The following is a 19451-nucleotide window of genomic DNA, read 5'->3' as shown; positions in this document are numbered from 1 at the left end:
GTAAATAATTTGTCAATGATGATTTAAACACGAGTTTTGAGCAGTATAGAGCAGTGTTAATTTTGACACGAAATTTTAATTTAGTTTTAGTCTTAGTCTTTTGACTATAATTCTTTTTAGTTTTAGTCAAGTTTTAGTCATCTGATTTGTTTTAATTTTAGTCTTATTTTAGTCGACTAAAATTGCTTGGTATTTTAGTCGACTAAAATAAGACTAAAATCAATAACAGGTTTACTAGACAATTTTTTACAGCTGGTATAGGAAACAAACTTAACCAAAATATATAAAACACAAATTCAACTTTATTTCAACACAACTGTGTCTTTATTTCGATTCAAAAGCTTTTATGCAGCAACAAACACTGTCATGATAATGTAAACAATAACTAGCTGCCAATTGACCATCAATAAAAGAAAAATAAAGTTAGATCCAGGACCTTTAAGCTTACAGCTGAGCTGAACAATAAGTGCAAACATTTAAAGTAAATATTTAATAAGTTGGCAGCTAGGTGGATACAAAAATTAACAAGATTTTATAAGGTATTCATTTGTCTAGCAATATTGTATGTTTTAAATACTACAATATTGCTAGATTTGTATGTATAATGATAGGATGTGAACATTCATGTTTCACATGACTAATATAGAAATATTTGTGATATTGTCAACAAGTAGAACATTATAAAATATACTAAACATTAGTATTAATCAAATGTATTTATCATGATATTACGTATTAGTATTGTGCTCTCATCTAACTTGAAGAAGGGGCTATTTTACAGTACTTTTCAGTTCGTAATATTTAATGCTACAACATCTACGCACTGCAGTCTTCCAATTTTGCTTAGCTCAATAAACAAAAGAACATCGTTGTGAAATTACATTTGAGAAAATGTCCGGGTGGCTCGTCTGTAAATGTCTTTTCAAATTGGTTGTGTTCTTGCCACGAATGAGCTCTCCGCGTGCTTTACACTTTGTTTTGTTTTGTTCGTTGTCAAACGTGAAGTGAGCTGTGGACATTTTGTCACTCTTTTAGACATCACCTCTTCGAATGCCGTCTTCCCGGGAGCTCATTTAAAAACTGAAAACCTTCGCTTCACATCTCAATAAGTCAGGCTCTGATTGGTTCTCTTCTCTCATGCAGTCTCGCCTGTTCCGTTTTGCCGGTTCTTTTGTTCATTCCTCGCATCTCTCCCATCTGCTGATTTGATTTTCGTCACAGTCTATTTTCGTCTCGTCCTTTATTCGTTGACGATAATGTCAATCAATTTAGTCGTAGTTTTAGTCTCCATCAGTGCCTTCTATTTTAGTTTTCGTTTCGTTTTCGTCTGCAAAAATATATTCGTGACGAAAATAATGACGAAAATATTTAGTCAACGAAATTAACACTGGTATAGAGTAGCAACGCAATGTGTAAAAAGAACATATAAGTCATTATAATCAGCAACAAATGCCTCGTTTGTAATGGGTTTTATTGGTTTTGTCTCGTTTAGTTATTTCCGGATCGTGAAGTAATCTTTCAACTGGATCTTCTTAGTGAACCGGTCGAACCAGTTCACCAAATCGATCTGAATCGTTTGAAATGGTTTGCGTCTCCAGTACACACTAATTCACAAATTACTTAAGTTATTCGGTTTATAAACGTGCCTTACACTCCCTCTGACGCTAAATAAACCAACATCAAGAGTTATTGATTACTCCTAACAATACATTAATTGAACTGCTAAAAGAGAACCGATGATGGGATGTGCACGAGCAGAGTAGCTGGACTGAGTCTCTTGCCGCTGGCCTGGGAGACATCATATGTTAATGGACGTAACCTTTCCAACACAAGCTTGAGGCATTCGGCCAATCACAACACACTGGATAGCTGGCCAATCAGAGCATACCTTGCTTTTTCAGAACAATGAGCCTTGTAAAAATCGACACATTTCAGAAGGCAGGGCATAGAGGGGAAACAATAACGTGCATTATGGACATAATAGAAAATAATGTGTTTTTTGAATCTTAAACCACATAAACATAAACACATTAAACCAAATACACAAAATAATGTTATTTTTAGCAGCATTATATGACCCCTTTGGACTTCTTCTTCCTGTCATTCTAGTGCATTTTCTTATATGTTTTAGCCAATTTGATGCAAATTGCACCAATGGGATCTTCAATTCTCAATTCTGCACAACCCTGTTGCCGTCATGTGGCCAGTTTTTAGCCAGCATTTTTCTAAGAACATTGCATGATCACATTTCAAAACATTTCCTTAATCATAACCAGATTAACTGGTAAATGTGGAGTGGTCATTCCCGAAGAAAGGCCAAGCCATGAAGCTTGGTGGAAGCCAGTGTGAACTGTAATTCACCTCTGACACTCATGCTTAGTCATGAAGATTTATTGATGGAAACTGTAAATGAAGGCCACTGAGAACGTCCATCGCCCGTTAGTGTGTGTGCAGCAATCTTTCTTGAACAGGGACTATCGATCGATATGATTTCCCAAGACTCCTCTGAGTTGCACGTAGGAGGGGAATGAAGGTTTATTTATGTTCTCTCAAGGACCCTCTGAATACTATAGCTTTCCACTGTGTAAATGCAAACTCTAACACAGTCTGTTGTAGAATCTACAATGTAGATATATTTACAAAGAGGTCATTCCAAACCTGTATGAATTTCTTCAATATCGAAGGCAATCTCTGAACTGGTCTTTTCCATACAGTGAAAACATGATGTGCATTTCAATATCACTGTATATGAAGCATCCATTTGGTGATGTAGAAGTAAAATATTCTGTGTCTGGGGTGGAAAGGGTAAATCAGCCCCAAATTTTAGAGAATAATGTATTAGATCAATGGAGATTATTCCTGTGCATATTAAAACTATCATGTTTGGTAATGTAAAAAAAATGACATTGACATTAAACCTGGTCAAATGCACTGTTAATAGATAACTTGTATTTGCACATCTGATGCTGTAACATTTAAAAAAAACTAAAAAAAATTAAATAAATGTTAAACTATTGTACTAGGTAGACTTAATTTTAACATCTCCAACAACCCAATTAAGGGAAGAGATGAAGACGCATAAAAACACTATTATTTGTAAATCAGCAGGTGGTAAAGATAACATTTTCATTGAGACTTTTTGATATCTTATGTAAGCAACCATATAACTGCTTTAGCTTCTTAAAAATTGTGTCTTTTATTGGTAAAATTCAGCTGCAAAAACTCCCGCTGCGTTCGACTTCTGCAGCAAACACAAATAAAAACAGTGTCATCCCTGAAGCGAACTGTCTTGGTTTCTCTTGTTGTTGTCTCACCTGTATGGTAGCTGTCAGGGATTGATTCTTTCATCTAGAACAAGGAACAAAGACTGCTTTTAGGTGATGCCAAGAAATGCACCAGAGCCAAGGTGAAGTATTGCGTGCCTTGTCTCCAGTGGAGCATAAGGCTTTGATCAGACGTACACAACGGTTTTGGCATACAAGAGCTTGAAAAGCCCAAACACACCATATAATGGGTATGTGTGTGCTTGAAGCACACCTGACTCCTCTGCCCTCATCTGAATGAACCGCATGTGTTTGAATAACAATGTGCTCTTAAAACATCCTCATGAAAACACTGAATCGTGCATTTGCACCTTTTTAAAGGGATAGTTTAACCAAATCAAAATCAATCAATTAAAAATTTGGAAAAAAGATTTTCTTGTTCTGTATTTTAGAGAAAGTTTTTTTTTGGTCAAATTTTTGGTCAATAATTTCAAACTTTGTTTTCTTTCGGACAGCCGCAAGGGAAAAAATTCCCCTTTTCAATAAAATTAAAAAAAAAACTTTTTTAGGTTATGTTAAATATCATTACACCAAATCTGAAAATGAAAGATTTTGAAGAATGTTAGTAATCTAACATTTGATGGTCCCCATTGACTTCCACAGTATTTCTTGTGCTACAAGTCAATGGGGACCAACAACTGTTTGGTTCTTCAAAATTATTTTGTGTTTAACATAAGAAAGAAATGTATACATTTGGAATGACATGATGGTGAGTAAATGATGGCCAAATTTAGTGAACTATTCCATTAGGTTAAATGTACTTCATTTATTCTATATTACGCTGCAAGATTAAAGGTGCAATAGGTGATTGTGACATTTTTTGTTATACTGGTTAAAAGTCTCCTCCTCCTATCACATCCTGATAGTAATCATTAAGTTAAGTGGTTTAAATGTATTTATCTGTTTTTATATATTCTGTGGAAGGCCTAGGACCAAGAAATGTACGTCCAATCAAAACGATTGGTCTGAACATTTTAAATAGCTTTCCTACCTACCTGCTCATCCTGTTCGTGCAGACAGAATACGTCATTAGCGCATTCATGCATGCTGTGCAGACAGAGCTAGAATGGCAGACAAACATCAACATGGTCTTCCTTCCTGGTATTGAATTTTAAAAAGTTTTCTTGCTGGTTAAAAACACATGATGTAGCCCAACGGTTCCCAATTCCAGTGCTCATGCACATATTTTACATGTCTCGCTTAATTAACACACCCGATTCAGATGACCAACTCGAGCTACGTGAATTAACTGTGTTCCAATCAATATGACCCCTACACTGTGTTCATTGCTCCCTACTCCCTGAGCAGGGGTTTACTTCACTTCAGAACATGGACTAGAAATGGAAACCACTGATGAAGCCTATTGTAGTAATGTTGTCTCTGGTATTCTGGTCTGTGAGCATAACTGTGTTCAGGGGCATGGCTTTGGACGGCGATTGCAAGGAGGGTGGGACATTTGCTTTCAGTGCTATCAGGCTAACGTTAGCATTTTCAATGATCTGCTATTTTACCTTGAAGAAGATATTAATTTATTTATTTTGCAGGTTTTTGAACACAATTTTGAGTCAATAGTTAAATCTACTTAACTTTATAATGAAAGTGTTTCCATAGTTTTTTTTATATTATATAATTAATGTAATTTTATTGTAAAATACAGTTAAAAATACGTTTTTTGGAACTAGAAAAGAAAAAGTAATTGTATAATTTACAGTGACAAACAGTAAATTGACACTCCCAGAATTCCCTTCATGTCACTTCATATTTGAAGTTTTTTTTATTTTTATAACACGTTTCTTCTTAGTTTTTGTCTTATCATTTGTGTATATTAGGGTTCACTCTTACATCTAATGTTGTTAAATGAATGTTTATTGAATTATTTAAGTTTCATGTATGTCACCATGATGGGGTTTAGTGTTTGTGAATGAAAGTGTGTACCTTCTATATACAGGTCCTTCTCAATAAATTATCATATTGTGATAAAGTTCATTATTTTCCATAATGTAATGATAAACATTGAACTTTCATATATTTTAGATTCATTGCACACCAACTGAAATATTTCAGGTCTTTTATTGTTTTAATACTGATGATTTTGGCATACAGCTCATGAAAACCCAAAATTCCTATATAAAAAAAATTAGCATATTTCATCCGACCAATAAAAGAAAAGTGTTTTTAATACAAAAAAGTCAACCTTCAAATAATTATGTTCAGTTATGCACACAATACTTGGTCGGGAATCCTTTTGCAGAAATGACTGCTTCAATGCGGCGTGGCATGGAGGCAATCAGCCTGTGGCACTGCTGAGGTGTTATGGAGGCCCAGGATGCTTCGATAGTGGCCTTAAGCTCATCCAGAGTGTTGGGTCTTGCGTCTCTCAACTTTCTCTTCACAATATCCCACAGATTCTCTATGGGGTTCAGGTCAGGAGAGTTGGCAGGCCAATTGAGCACAGTAATACCATGGTCAGTAAACCATTTACCAGTGGTTTTGGCACTGTGAGCAGGTGCCAGGTCGTGCTGAAAAACGAAATCTTCATCTCCATAAAGCTTTTCAGCAGATGGAAGCATGAAGTGCTCCAAAATCTCATGATAGCTAGCTGCATTGACCCTGCCCTTGATAAAACACAGTGGACCAACACCAGCAGCTGACATGGCACCCCAGACCAACACTGACTGTCGGTACTTGACACTTGTCTTCAGGCATTTTGGCATTTCCTTCTCCCCAGTCTTCTTCCAGACTCTGGCACCTTGATTTCCGAATGACATGCAAAATTTGCTTTCATCCGAAAAAAGTATTTTGGACCACTGAGCAACAGTCCAGTGCTGCTTCTCTGTAGCCCAGGTCAGGCGTTTCTGCCGCTGTTTCTGGTTCAAAAGTGGTTTAACCTGGGGAATGCGGCACCTGTAGCCCATTTCCTGCACACGCCTGTGTACGGTGGCTCTGGATGTTTCTACTCCAACCTACAATCTTCCTCAGGGTCCGGTCACCTCTTCTCGTTGTACAGCATTTTTGGCCACACTTTTTCCTTCCCACAGAGGTGCCTTGATACAGCACTCTGGGAACAGCCTATTCATTCAGAAATTTCTTTCTGTGTCTTACCCTCTCGCTTGAGGGTGTCAATGATGGCCTTCTGGTCAGCAGTCAGGTCGGCAGTCTTACCCATGATTGCGGTTTTGGGTAATGAACCAGGCTGGGAGATTTTAAAAGCCTCAGAAATCTTTTTCAGGTGTTTAGAGTTAATTCGTTGATTCAGATGATTAGGTTAATTGATCGTTTAGAGAACCTTTTCATGATATGCAAATTTTTTGAGATATGAATTTTGGGTTTTCATGAGCTGTATGCCAAAATCATCAGTATTAAAACAATAAAAGACCTGAAATATTTCAGTTGGTGTGCAATGAATCTAAAATATATGAAAGTTTAATTTGTATCATTACATTATGGAAAATAATGAACTTTATCACAATATGCTAATTTTTTGAGAAGGACCTGTATAAGTATTGCCCTCCTCAGCTCGTTGAAGTTGTTTGTGATGAACTTTGGTTCATCATGTGATTATTTTTTATCTCCATCAGTTTTTGGTGGTTATCAGTGCATTACAATTGTTCAAAACAGATACTAATACTACAATATGCTGGTTTATTAACATTACATCCGTTAATGAAATACAGTATTTTATTGTGAATTTAACTTAAGTCTGTATAACCTAAAATATTGCTGCCATATTGTTTGTGAAGTGAAGGTTTTTCTTTTTTTTCTTTTTCTTTTTTTATACAGTGTAGGCATTTCATATGAATCCAGTTTCCAAAGAGGGGTTTTTAATCAGGGACTGTATTATTGCATTAATAAAGCAAGATGCCTTCAAGCACTTGATATTACATTCAATAAACATTTTGCTTTATTAATAAACATAATCAGGTTAAATAACTCCAATAAAAATAAGTTTAAAACTTCCAGATTGCACTTGGCTTATGACTAGAGAATGTTTATGCACAGGTTTTCCATTGAATGCAGCTCGCCCAGAATTAATAGTTTGGCAAGTTTGAAAAGATTTTTTGCAAAAGTTGCATTACCTACAGCCGTAGCCTAAAGCTTCAGTCGGTTTTTGGATAACATTTATTTTCCCTGCATACATCCATACATCCATACATCCATACATCCTCGTCTGGTCTTTCTCAACTCCCGTCTATGAGGTGTCATTAATTAAGACAGGTCGTTTCTCCAGAGCATTATCTATCATATAGAAATATGCTGTGTGTGAAGTGGACTAATTCATTATGACTGTGTGTGATATATAACAGCCCCTCAAGAGGGTCAAGAGTACAGAAGAGCAATTAAAGCAGTAGAGCAGACATCAGCATCTTAAAACAAACACTAGTATGAGCCAAAGATTTACTGCTACTCTTCATTACCCAAATCAAAACTGGACACAAACTGCTGTAAGTCATGCATGTGACTCTTCCATAAGCATAGTATCAATCATATTACACATTCCCATGAACATCATAGAGTGAGAATGGCATTTTTACCATCACTGTTTAAATGTAATTAAACCTGTATCATTTTCCATGAACCTTGCATTTTCCAAGTGCCAGTGTTTTCTGTTAATGAATATTAAAGTAACAGTTTATTTTCATATTCATTAATTTCATCCTTCTTTCTTAAGAATATACAAGAAATTCCTGAACTATCATACAGAATATCATTTCATGTTTAAAATATTGAATTACATCAGTCTTTCTTAAGTGACATATAAGAAATTCTTGGAATATCATGAAGAAGATTGTGCATTTGTTAAAATCATTCAGTTTCCTCCTTCTTTCTTAAGTGGTAAATAAGAAATTACTGGAATGTCATGTGGAATATCATGCGTTTGTTCAAAATTATTCTGCCATTTCTGCCAAAAAATGGCTACATTCCTATTTTCAAATTAAACAAAATTGGCTTTTCAATGTTACTTTAATTAATAATCTGAAAATAAATCTAAATTACTCACTCATTTTCAATATCATGTTGCGAAGTCGTGTAGATTTTCTTTAATATTATACCAAAGAAATTACTAAATCTTGCATGTAAAAACTTGCAAAAGGAAACCTTTCTTTTTTCAGTTCTTCAGTAATGTTAACAGAACATTTCTTCAAAGTCAATAATGTTCTCAAAACATTAGCAACCTTTTTTTTTTTATTTACATATCATTCCCTGAACATTTTTTTTTCTGAAACGTTTTAGTTGGGTGTAGAGAACATTCAAAAGTAACTTTCCCATAATGTTTACAAATGGAACGTCCCCTTGCTGTTTCTTAAACATTCTCATAACCAAGGAAACAAGTTTTTTTTTTTTACACATTTAAAAAAACTAGATGTTTTGAACGTTTAGAGAACGAACATTCAGATTTTTTTTTTTACATGTTTAAGAAGGACATCTTAAAATAAAGTGTTACCAACATTTTCATAACGGGAACATTGGGAAAACATTATTGGAATATATTTTTTGTCAGTTGGTTCACAAACCATTGAAGTAACATTCCTATAAAAATAATTTTCAAAATACTGAAATGGAACCATAAATGGAACGTTCATACAACCATTTTAAAAATATGACTTTTGAACATTCTGAAAACAAACAACTCATGCATATCTTAATGGTGGTGTTGTTAGCCGAGACGAGTAGAGGTCATAGTTGTGTGATCCAATTGTCTTTAACCATATTTAATGTGCAGTACCCTACAATACAATCGCCCTATATATATGTGGGCACAAGCGCGTGTCCATTGATTACTGTAATCTATCACATTACAGTACAACTATAGGACATATTTGAGCAAGGAAACATTCAAATCGTGTTGGTCTGACGACAGCAGCCACTTTATCACGTTAAGATGTTCAAATGGGAGTCTGAGCAGATGGGAGCAGATGCACCGTCCAGCCGTACCGCAAGTCGGTCACTCTGAGTTGTCAGGTCTGATAAACGAGAGCCGAGCTGTTCAATTTCACATTTTGTCCTCGTCATATCCAGCGCTTGGTGATCATGCGCCACTGACCCGTGGAGGGCGGGCAGGAGGATATTGATAAAACAATTATCTGCTCGCCGCTCATTTGATTTTCTATTTCAATTACCGCCAGTGAGACGGGAACAGGGAGGATTGCACTATTGATTTTTTTCCCTGTGACAGGAGAATGCGAGACTCCTTCCCAGGCCGCTGTGATGACACCACAGCCGTGTAACAGCATGCTGTCTGTGTCCTTGTCTGCTTCAAATCTCACTTGTTGCAGTTATGTGTTTGGGGTAAAAAAGGATGTTAAATTACTGTGTTAAGGCAAGGCACTAGAGGCAAAACCATTGTTTTTTTTCTGCTATTTTTCTTGTTTTTAGAAAACATCTATAATACACATTTAGGTTCTTATTTTTTTTTTATCTATTTTGCATTTGTTTTTGGTTTTTTATCTCCAGTTCAGTATAGCATTTAGCCTACAAACACCAAATGTAACAGTTTTATTCCCGGGGGGTGGGGTGGTGGTATATTGTTTTATTTTTTACAATGTAATTGTATTCCCTTAAAGGTGAAAATGATTTAATTAACTCTAATATGTCAACCAAATTAATACAAGAATTTAAAACATGGCTTTATCTTGTTAATGCATGCAAATTTCCAGAGCAGTTAATATTGAAAATTAAATAAAATATATATATTTTATGATAAGATATGATATATACTGTATATAAGATTATGAAGACATCTAAAAGAGACAACAACATCAAACAATTTTAAAGAAATATTTTAAAAGACTAGTAATTTAAAAAAGCCATTAGACTAACTTGTTGGATATGAGCAATAATGATTGATCATTGCAAAAACTAACAAATAAAAATATGCTCAAATAGTCACATAATCATCTGAATAGTCTATTAATCTGCATAAGCACAGGTTGTAGTGTATGCTATCATGTTGTAGCACCATGCATATCAGTTAAAAGCCCTTAAACTTTATCTAATCAACTCCAACTATGAGATTCCCATGAGACTCTATTGACACGACTGATAGACAGTCATAAACCCAACCTGCTGAACAGCAATATAAACGAGCTGCAATGATAAAAGAGAAGGGAAAAGAAGAAGTGCACTGTGGGAAAATCAAGCCCAGTGCAAAGATTTTATTAGCTCCTCCTTTTAACAAACCACTGTGATCTCAATCATATTCATAAACAATATCGATACATTGGCCTGAACTGGACCTGCAAACCAACACAGGTGACCAACTTCAACTCAGACTCAAACACCGTTTCTCAGTAAATGAAGAAACTCTCAAATACATTTTTATTGCAAACTACTTCTTCTAAATTGTGCATTAAACCAAACAAGTACCAAATATAAGTGAAATTTTGATATGACAGTGAAATAGGCTATATACTAAATTCTTTGAATACAAAGGTTTGTGTTATTGCATCTATAATAAATGTATTTTCTCCATTACATAACATGGTTAATGCACTTACCTGATGTATCATATTGCATATGCATTGCAATATAATATTATTCAGTAAATCTTGAAGAATTTGTAAATTGCAGAACATATGAGGTTTTAGGCTGTTGTGCTTTGCAGCAAAGTTTCAAGCTTCCATTTGTTGCCTTATTTTTTCACCTCAGAATTTTTTTTAGTTTATGGATATGAATAAAATATCAGTTTCTTCTCCTCAGCAGCAAATGAGGGTTACTTGCCTTGTTAAGGCAAAGAAAATGCTGATTAAATTTTCATTTCACTGCAGTCTTTTTGCACCAGACTTTCTATCTATCTATCTATCTATCTATCTATCTATCTATCTATCTATCTATCTATCTATCTATCTATCTATCTATCTATCTATCTATCTATCTATCTATCTATCTATCTAAAAGTCCACTTTTCAAGGTCATGTGATGCAAAATAATTAGAGATGAAAAATCTGAAGTTTCATATTTCAAGTTGTCAAAAGTTGATCTAATTGAAGAATTACCAATATCCAACTTCACAAATATGAACATTTTCTCTTAAAAATGGAAAATTCGGCAAATGTAACACTTCCATTTTCAATAAGTTCCATTATTAATAAGTCATAAATAATGGCCCGAGATTTAATTAAAGTGAAATGAAAGGTATTCTTTATTGATTGAACATAATTTCTGTTTTGCACCTAAAATTAATTAATTAATTAATTAAAAGCACACCTGCGTTGCTATGAATGCAAAAAACACACAACCTGGTGATGCGTGACAAAAAGAGGAAACAGCCTTGTGTGAAAGTCACACACGTGTGATGTCTCGAGCAGCCCGACTCTTGTTATATTTACGCTCTATAAAATATATGACCCTTCCCTCTCAGGCTTTTATCCCATGTGGAAAAATTATGGACGGCTGCAGATCACAAATGGCACTCATATCGCATGCACGTCACAGGGGAAATGTAAAATATTCAAATACACGAGGTGAGGTGTGTAGCGTTTACTTTAGGGAAATGAAATATGAATGAAGTGATACTTTAGCTCAACCTGTCGAGAGTGTGAGGTTGTGCTGACAGAACACAATCAGTGTCTTTCAGGTCGTCTTGACAGCAGACTTCATCATTTTTTATGTCTTTTAAATGATGCTTTGGTGATTGTAAGTGAACGTATAAAAACAGTTCTCCTCAAGTTCATCGCATTAACTATGAAAATGTTCCATTACTCAGCTTACAGGGAATGTTCTCAGAATGTTCTGGCAAGGTTCTCTCAGAGTTTTTAGAACATTCTTCCAGTAACATTGACAGAATAAGCTGTGTTTCCCAAAAGCTTAAGCTTAATTCATAAAAATGCTCGTACGACTGATCTTAATATTACAGTCTGTTTCCAAAAAGCATTGTAACTTAAATAGCACTAGAAAATCATTGTAGATCTACGAGTGCTCTCGAGTAATGTAAAGACATAAGTGCATCGAGAAAAGACAGATTTCTTCGTGCACCTGCAGTACAATCAGAAGATTGCACCTTTAATTTTATTCAAGTGCAATGTGATTATAATACAGGCTAATTATTTGATTGTACACTTTATTACTCTTTTAAAAATGAATTTATAAATGAAATAATTAAAAAAGGCAGAAAAAATATAAATACTAGAAAATATAAATACTATACAAATCTAAATTAAATGACTGAACAAAAAAAAAATGATTGTAAGAAATATGCGTCAAAGACTGAGGGAAAAAATCTTCAATGATTTAAGTAGGCTATAATATAATATGATATAATATCTGAGTCTGGAACGCAGCATTAGGTTAACATTTCTAAAGTAGCACTTAAAGCACAGCTACGTGTGATTGCTTTAAGTGCATTTTTGGGTAACGCACGTGAAACAATAATGAACAATCGTAAAATTACTCATAGAAAAAAAACCCATTAAGCGTCAGTTTCAGATGGTTCAGGGAACTTTTAAAAGTAACTTTCTCATAATGTTTGGTAAATGATAAAATGGAACATTAATTCCCCTAAAGGAATAGTTGATCCAAAAATTAATATTCTGTCATTATTTACTCACCCTCAATTTGTTCCACACATTACATTTTTTTTTTTCATCTGTTGAACACACACAAAAATAAGATATTCTGAAGAATGTTGGTAAACAGACATTTGGTGGTAGCCGTTGGCTTTCATAATACTTCTATGGAAGTCAATGGCTACCGGCAACTGCTTGCACAGTCTTCAGAATATCTTCTTTTGTGTTCAGCAAGAAAAAAGAAACAACTTGAGGGTGAGTAAATGATGACAGAATTGTCCTTTTTTTGTGAGATATCCCTTTAATGTATTTTGTAATGTTCAAATTACCGAGAAAAAAAAATGTTTTTTTAAACATTAAAAAGACTGGATGTTTTGAACATTCAGAGAACATTTTAGAAAATGTTAGTACTTATTACTTTCAGATGGTTCTGAGAATATTCAAGAGCAACCTTATCATAAACTTTCTTGGTTATTGGAATTTTAGAGTAACATTAAGGGAACGTTCAAGGAAACTGGGCGTGTTTCAGAACATTCAGAGAACATTTGGAGGTTATGTTTCCATAACTTAACAAGAACATCAGCATAACATTCTTATTATTGTTAGCTTGGCTTTAATGCTTCAGAAACAAAGCTGCATAATCTTATTTATCTTTATTTTCAACACTAGATCACTTTTTTTACTAGATCTAATCCATTTTCCTTTTGTTTAGCTATTTTCTTTATAAAGCACTCCAAATGCATTGACATTAGTTGAATTCTTTTGGTTCTACTACTCAGCGAGCACCGTAAACATTTGCTCAAGAAATGTACATTGTGCTTTTAGCTCTACACCGACATAGAAGTACATAAACAGGGAAGGAACGCCAGGGATTTAAATCAATTATTCTCCATTCTCGTGTCCATTTTCCAGGCCACTGATCCATGCTGCCCGTCTCTGACAGTCCTCCACAGCTGAACACAAGCCGCCTGGGCCGAGAGAGTGTAATGATCCACCCACCACAGTCAAGTGCATCTTAACCACTGAGCAGCCCAGTTAATTGCACAACTCACTGCTATAGTCAAAACCAACAGGGAATGTGTACTATATGCATACATATACTGATATTTCAGATGCATGTCTGCAATCATACTTAGGTCACATTTTAGTCATGTTCATGGTTTTGTAATGCCACTATGCTAGAAATATTAAAATTGTGATCATGGTAATATCATATGTAGTGGTGATGGAGAGAGCATTATTACGGACAGAGAACTTGTATGTTAGCTGAAAGCAATGGTTTGCAGTTGAAAACGCATTACTGATGGATATGTTTCATGTAATGTTTTTTTTTTTTTTTTTTTTTTTGATTATTGTGATGTTTTTGTCAGTGGTTTGGACTCTCATTCTGATGGCATCCATTCACTGCAAGTGATGAAATACTATATTTCTTCAAATTTGTTTCCATGAAGAAACAAACTCATATACATCTTGGATGACCTGAAAGTGAGTAAATTATTATTATTATTATTATTATTTAGCAATTTTTTATTTTGGGTGAACTATTCAATGCAAAAATGTAACTACTGCTTGACTAGTGAATCACTTTATGCATGAATATTATATATATTGATAACAAAACAGCCAGCATCAATGTTTATGTTGATATTTATTTATTTGTTATGCTTTAAAGTCTCTTCTAATTAAATTGTATTGCCCAAATAAATATATAATATTCAGCGTGATTGATTTGACTCATTAGCTCTGTCAGATTGTGTCAATACTAAAATGCCCCAAGCAGACTTCAGAAGTGCTTACTTAATATAAAGCACGACTCTAATCAACATAATGAATCCAAAGCAACTGCTTTGCTGTACTTCAATCTGACAATTGATTTTACAGAATGAGAGATGCATATTTACAAATATGCATGCACTGCAAAAATAGTTTTGTGAGTGTATACAGCTTGCTGAGTTACTCTCTCCCATGGTGATGTCTGAATGTTTACTGCACTGGCGCTAGAGTGCACTGTCATGACTAAATAATGATTTATACTCAATTTACACAACCAATTGCCCCATAGAGCCAATGGATTTCCATGACTTTCCAAAGCATTTGATTACTTACAAAGCAGTTTAATTAGAAAGCAATATTAAGTCAATAAAATATTATTAAGCTGAGCCTACACAAAAAAAAAAAAAAATTAGCCATTTGACTTTTCCATGACTGATTTGACCTATTTGACCTTTCCAGGCCTGACATTTTCTGACATTAAGTGCACACTTCTGCATAAATCGATGATTTTAAATCGAGATTAAGTTTCTGGACCAAACAATTTATTTCAGATTTACAAACATGATCATTATAGGCTAATAAACAAAATTATATGTAATTAATCATACTACCTTACAATGATAAGCTAAATATTTTATTCAGAATTTGAATTATTTAATAATATATATATATATATATATATATATATATATATATATATATATATATATATATATATATATATATATATATATATATATATATATATAAAATTGTAAAATGTATTAAATAATTAAAATTGTGAATAAAATATTTAGCTTAAATCATTGTAAGGTAGTATGACAGACCTATATAAAGAAAAAAACATCACTCTTCACTGAGGGAAAAAAAAAAGTTTTAACATACAGATATTTATTAATTCATTTATGTAGATGATGATGTTACTTAGTTAATATTATAACTAAATCATTGTCATTTATAAATAGGAAAGGGTGTGAATTGAGATTGCACCTAAGTTGCACAAATCTGCAGAAATGATTACAATACGATGGATGCAAATGTGTGTGTTTTTCTCTTTCCAGGCAGGACAATACATTGAAAATACATGCTGTGATTTAATTGAATCTTCTTATTTTAGAAACACAACAAAGCATGTTGACATATGAAAAACTATCTTTCTTTTCCAAACTCAAGTCAGTGAGGCCCATCAAAAGATTTCAACTTCAAAAAATCCAAACTATACCAAAATAAATAAATAAATAAATAGGATTTGGGCCATGTATCTGACATGTCTCCAAAAAGATCAGGTGAACTTTCCTTCTCATAATAACATCGTGCACTAAAATTTCTGAAATGCATTCAAAACTTACTGCATCTACTAAAATGCACATTTCCAAACTTCTGTGTTTCTGCTATGCCATTAAAAAAATGTCCAGCCCACTTGCAATCAAAATGCAGGTGTCAACCACAACTTTCTAAAATGCGTCATCAGAAAACAGTACAAACAGCTCATTCACACTTTGGTAAGGAAGCATCTGTCAGTGTCAAACACACTATTGTCTGTAATAAACACGAGCTTCTGCAGGACTGCTGGTGGCTATTGTGAATGTAACAGCAGTCTGTATTGAAGAGCATCATCCGTGCAGGTGTATTATGGCAGCGTATTGTGTGGGGCATAAAGGAGCACTTACCTGTTTTCTCTTTGATTTCACAGAGCACGGTGAACAGAGCCGGTTTCATTCTGTGACAGTTCAGCCCATGCTTTCTTTCAAGGAAAAACAGGAAGGATACAGAATAACCGATCATTCATACATGCCATATTAACACAGTGTTTTACATTAATAGTTCCTCTGCTGTGCTACTATATGTATCGTCTTGATTCCACTTGATTGCACCTCACAGCACCATGTGAGTTCAACCAAGGTTTCACATTAAGATTTAGGAACATCATTATGTTTCACATGCATTTATGGAGTACTATTCTTTAATTGTTTTAAAGACATTTTTTATAAAACCATATTGTTATGTTTAAACCAACATCAATGTGGTAAATGTATCATGTTGCACTGGTCTCTGCAAAAGAGGTCTGCAACAAATGACACTGTATATAAGCTATAGAATATTTTCTACACAAACTTACTGAAACATACAACAGATAAATGAATTAAGGTTTTTATATTTTAGCAGCAAATAGTGTTTTTGTTTCTTCTAAATAAACACAGACTATTTTTTGTATCCACAAAAGTTGTGTTTTATCATTTTAATTTTTTTAGGCCATATTTTTATATACTTTAAAAAATATAAAAAAAAAAATTTTATGTAATTAATTTATTTTTGTGTAATATTATATATTTTTATATTATATTATATTATATATTTTTTCCAAATATATTTCTTCATGTTATATATATATATATATATATATATATATATATATATATATATATATATATATATATTTTGCTTTACTTAGTTTTTTTGTTCGTTTTAAAAATACAATTTAAAATACAATTTAATTTGTATTTTTTATATGATATTATTATAACGTTTTTAATTACATGTTACATTTAACAATTTTCTTGTCTCATGTATTATTTTGTTGTTTTATCTATTTATTTTTAAACATTTATTTTATTTTATTAAATAATTATAATGAATTTATTAAAGATTTTGCATGTTACTTTCTACATTCTTTCCTGTTTACCGAGTTGTTTTGTTGTTCGTAATTATGTTACTGTTTACATTTCCCTGAAAAGCCTACAATTGGCTGTTTAATGTCACACTGTGATAACTTACCCCATATCGTGTGACAACATGCCCCGCTATTTGAAGCGTGGCGTGTTAAAATAATAATTATAATTATTTTTTATTTTTTATTTTTCTGGACAACAGCAGTGCACTTTTTGTAATCAATACTGTAGAAATAGACCTTTAAAACCACACAAAAAGTGTGTCGTTGTAAATGCACCTTATTGTTATTTATAAATTGCGCTACCATAGACAGCATTGTAAAGTGTCGATGTAAAACTAACTTTGCCTGAGCCTCGTCCAGGCTCTGGTCGGTGATGGTCATGATCTGATGCAGAATGTCTCCGATGTCCTGCTTGTTTCTCGGGTCGGTTCCGTCATGAGACACCGGTAAAGCCACCGGGTGTCCGGCGAGGGTCACGCCGCCCAGGGTCTGCATCAGATGACTCTGCTCCTCCATCCTCTGACTCAAAGAGCTCTGGTTTCTTTTAAAATCCACACAAGAGAGATGCTGATGCCGTCCTGAATCAATGCAATGGAAATTACGGATGCGCAAAAGTGCGCGGAAACAAAAAGTGCTTTAATAAAACGATCCGCTGATGTCCAGAATCAAAAACCGTCTTGTGGCTTGCACTTTGATGCTTTTACTGTTCGTCATTTAGTTTGTCCACACTATTATTCCATGCAGTCCAGAGGCAGCTTCTGCAAAACTTCAGAAACCCCCCCCCCCTATGTTTTGATTTTCATCCTCGAGTAGAAAATAAATTAGTGACAGAAATGGGATGCATAAAAGCTGCAGTAAACCATTGGCCTTCCAGTGTTCTTCTTCCTGTTGATGAGCTGTGGAATAACGCAGACAGGTTGTTAAACGCGCCTCGCGCTCTTCTGGATGATCTACAGCAGATGTAATGGGTTGTGAGATTCCTGCGTGCGTCTCGTGCGCAGCAGCTCCTCCTGATGATGTTCCCAGTGTTGCACGAGAGCCTGCAGACAGGCGGCTCCGCCCACCCGGGGTCTGCAAGTGTGCACCCGTGCTCACCATTACATCCATATTTATGTCCAAAGTCTGGATGAGGCTCGGGCAAAGTTAGATTTAAAATTATACTTTACATTGCTGTCCATGTTAATGCAACTTAATGATTTATTAATACGCATCTTTTCATTACACATTTTTTAACTCAGGCGAATATTAATCAGTGTGGTTTTAAAAGTCCATCTTTACACGGTTTTGCATAGCAACAAAAATAATTTAGAATCTGGACATTGCACTGTTGCTGTCTAGAAAAATGAATGAATGAATGAACACGCCACACATCCACACAACTTACACACACAGGGCCACACGCTTCCATTCAGCGAAATGTGAACAGTAACACAATTATGAAAAAACAATCAGAAAAAATGTACAAAGACAGTATGCAAAAATATAAAATCAATATAATATTGAATAATATAATAAATTAAAACAATACCTAAATGGCAAGCATCTAAAATACTGTATGCAAAAATATTTAGTTATATTATAATAATTATAAAAAAGTTACATATTTTTTAAAGAGATAGAAACAAATTATATTTAAAATATATATTTTTAGATAAAATATGGTCTACAGAAATTTAGAACTATTAAACACAACTTACCCCTACCTAAAATATGGACAGTGTTTATTTAAAACAAACAAAGTTTTTTTTTTTTTTTTTATTATTTTAACAATGCAGAAAATATTATAGCCTATACAGTGCCATTTGCTACCACTTACCAAAAAATAAAAAAATAAGCAATCAATCAAGAAAATAAATAAAAAATAATGTCATTGACAAGAAATAAATAGGTAAACAAGCATATAAATTCATAAATATTTTTTTTACAGGTAACCTCAAATATATTCTTCATGTGAAAACATGATCTGAATCAATCGAACTGCAACAGTTAAAACTAATATATCTATAGATCTGTTCAGGTCAAACACAAAATTATAAATAACTACAAAATAATTTAATAAACAAATAGGTGTAAATATATAAACAAACAAATAAAAACAAACAAACAAATGTAAACAGTAATATTGTAAAAAGGCGGTCTAATCAATCTAACAGGTTAAACTAATTTTCTGATCATTACAGT

General features: G+C 33.7%; 1 protein-coding gene across 2 annotated transcripts in view; it reads right to left on the bottom strand.

Annotated features, from left to right (window-relative positions):
* The window catches only part of pbx3a (pre-B-cell leukemia homeobox 3a), a 44501-nt gene extending 26112 nt beyond the window's left edge, over positions 1 to 18389 (bottom strand). Inside the window, exons 1-2 of one of the 2 annotated variants that reach the window (XM_026240563.1) lie at positions 17611 to 18389; positions 16270 to 16343 (exon numbers count right to left, since the gene is read on the bottom strand). In XM_026240563.1, coding sequence (XP_026096348.1) covers positions 16270 to 16343; positions 17611 to 17786 — 250 coding nt within the window. In that variant the 5' untranslated portion in view covers positions 17787 to 18389. The remainder of the gene's footprint in view (positions 1 to 16269; positions 16344 to 17610) is intronic. The other variant, XM_026240562.1, reaches the window with a different exon arrangement.
* Between the last annotated feature and the right edge of the window lie 1062 nt (positions 18390 to 19451).

This window comes from Carassius auratus, linkage group LG30F (assembly GCF_003368295.1).
Source record: "Carassius auratus strain Wakin linkage group LG30F, ASM336829v1, whole genome shotgun sequence".
Lineage (NCBI taxonomy): Eukaryota > Metazoa > Chordata > Actinopteri > Cypriniformes > Cyprinidae > Carassius > Carassius auratus.
Note: the sequence above shows the minus strand (reverse complement) of the source record. Positions and strands in the feature narration are given on the sequence as shown.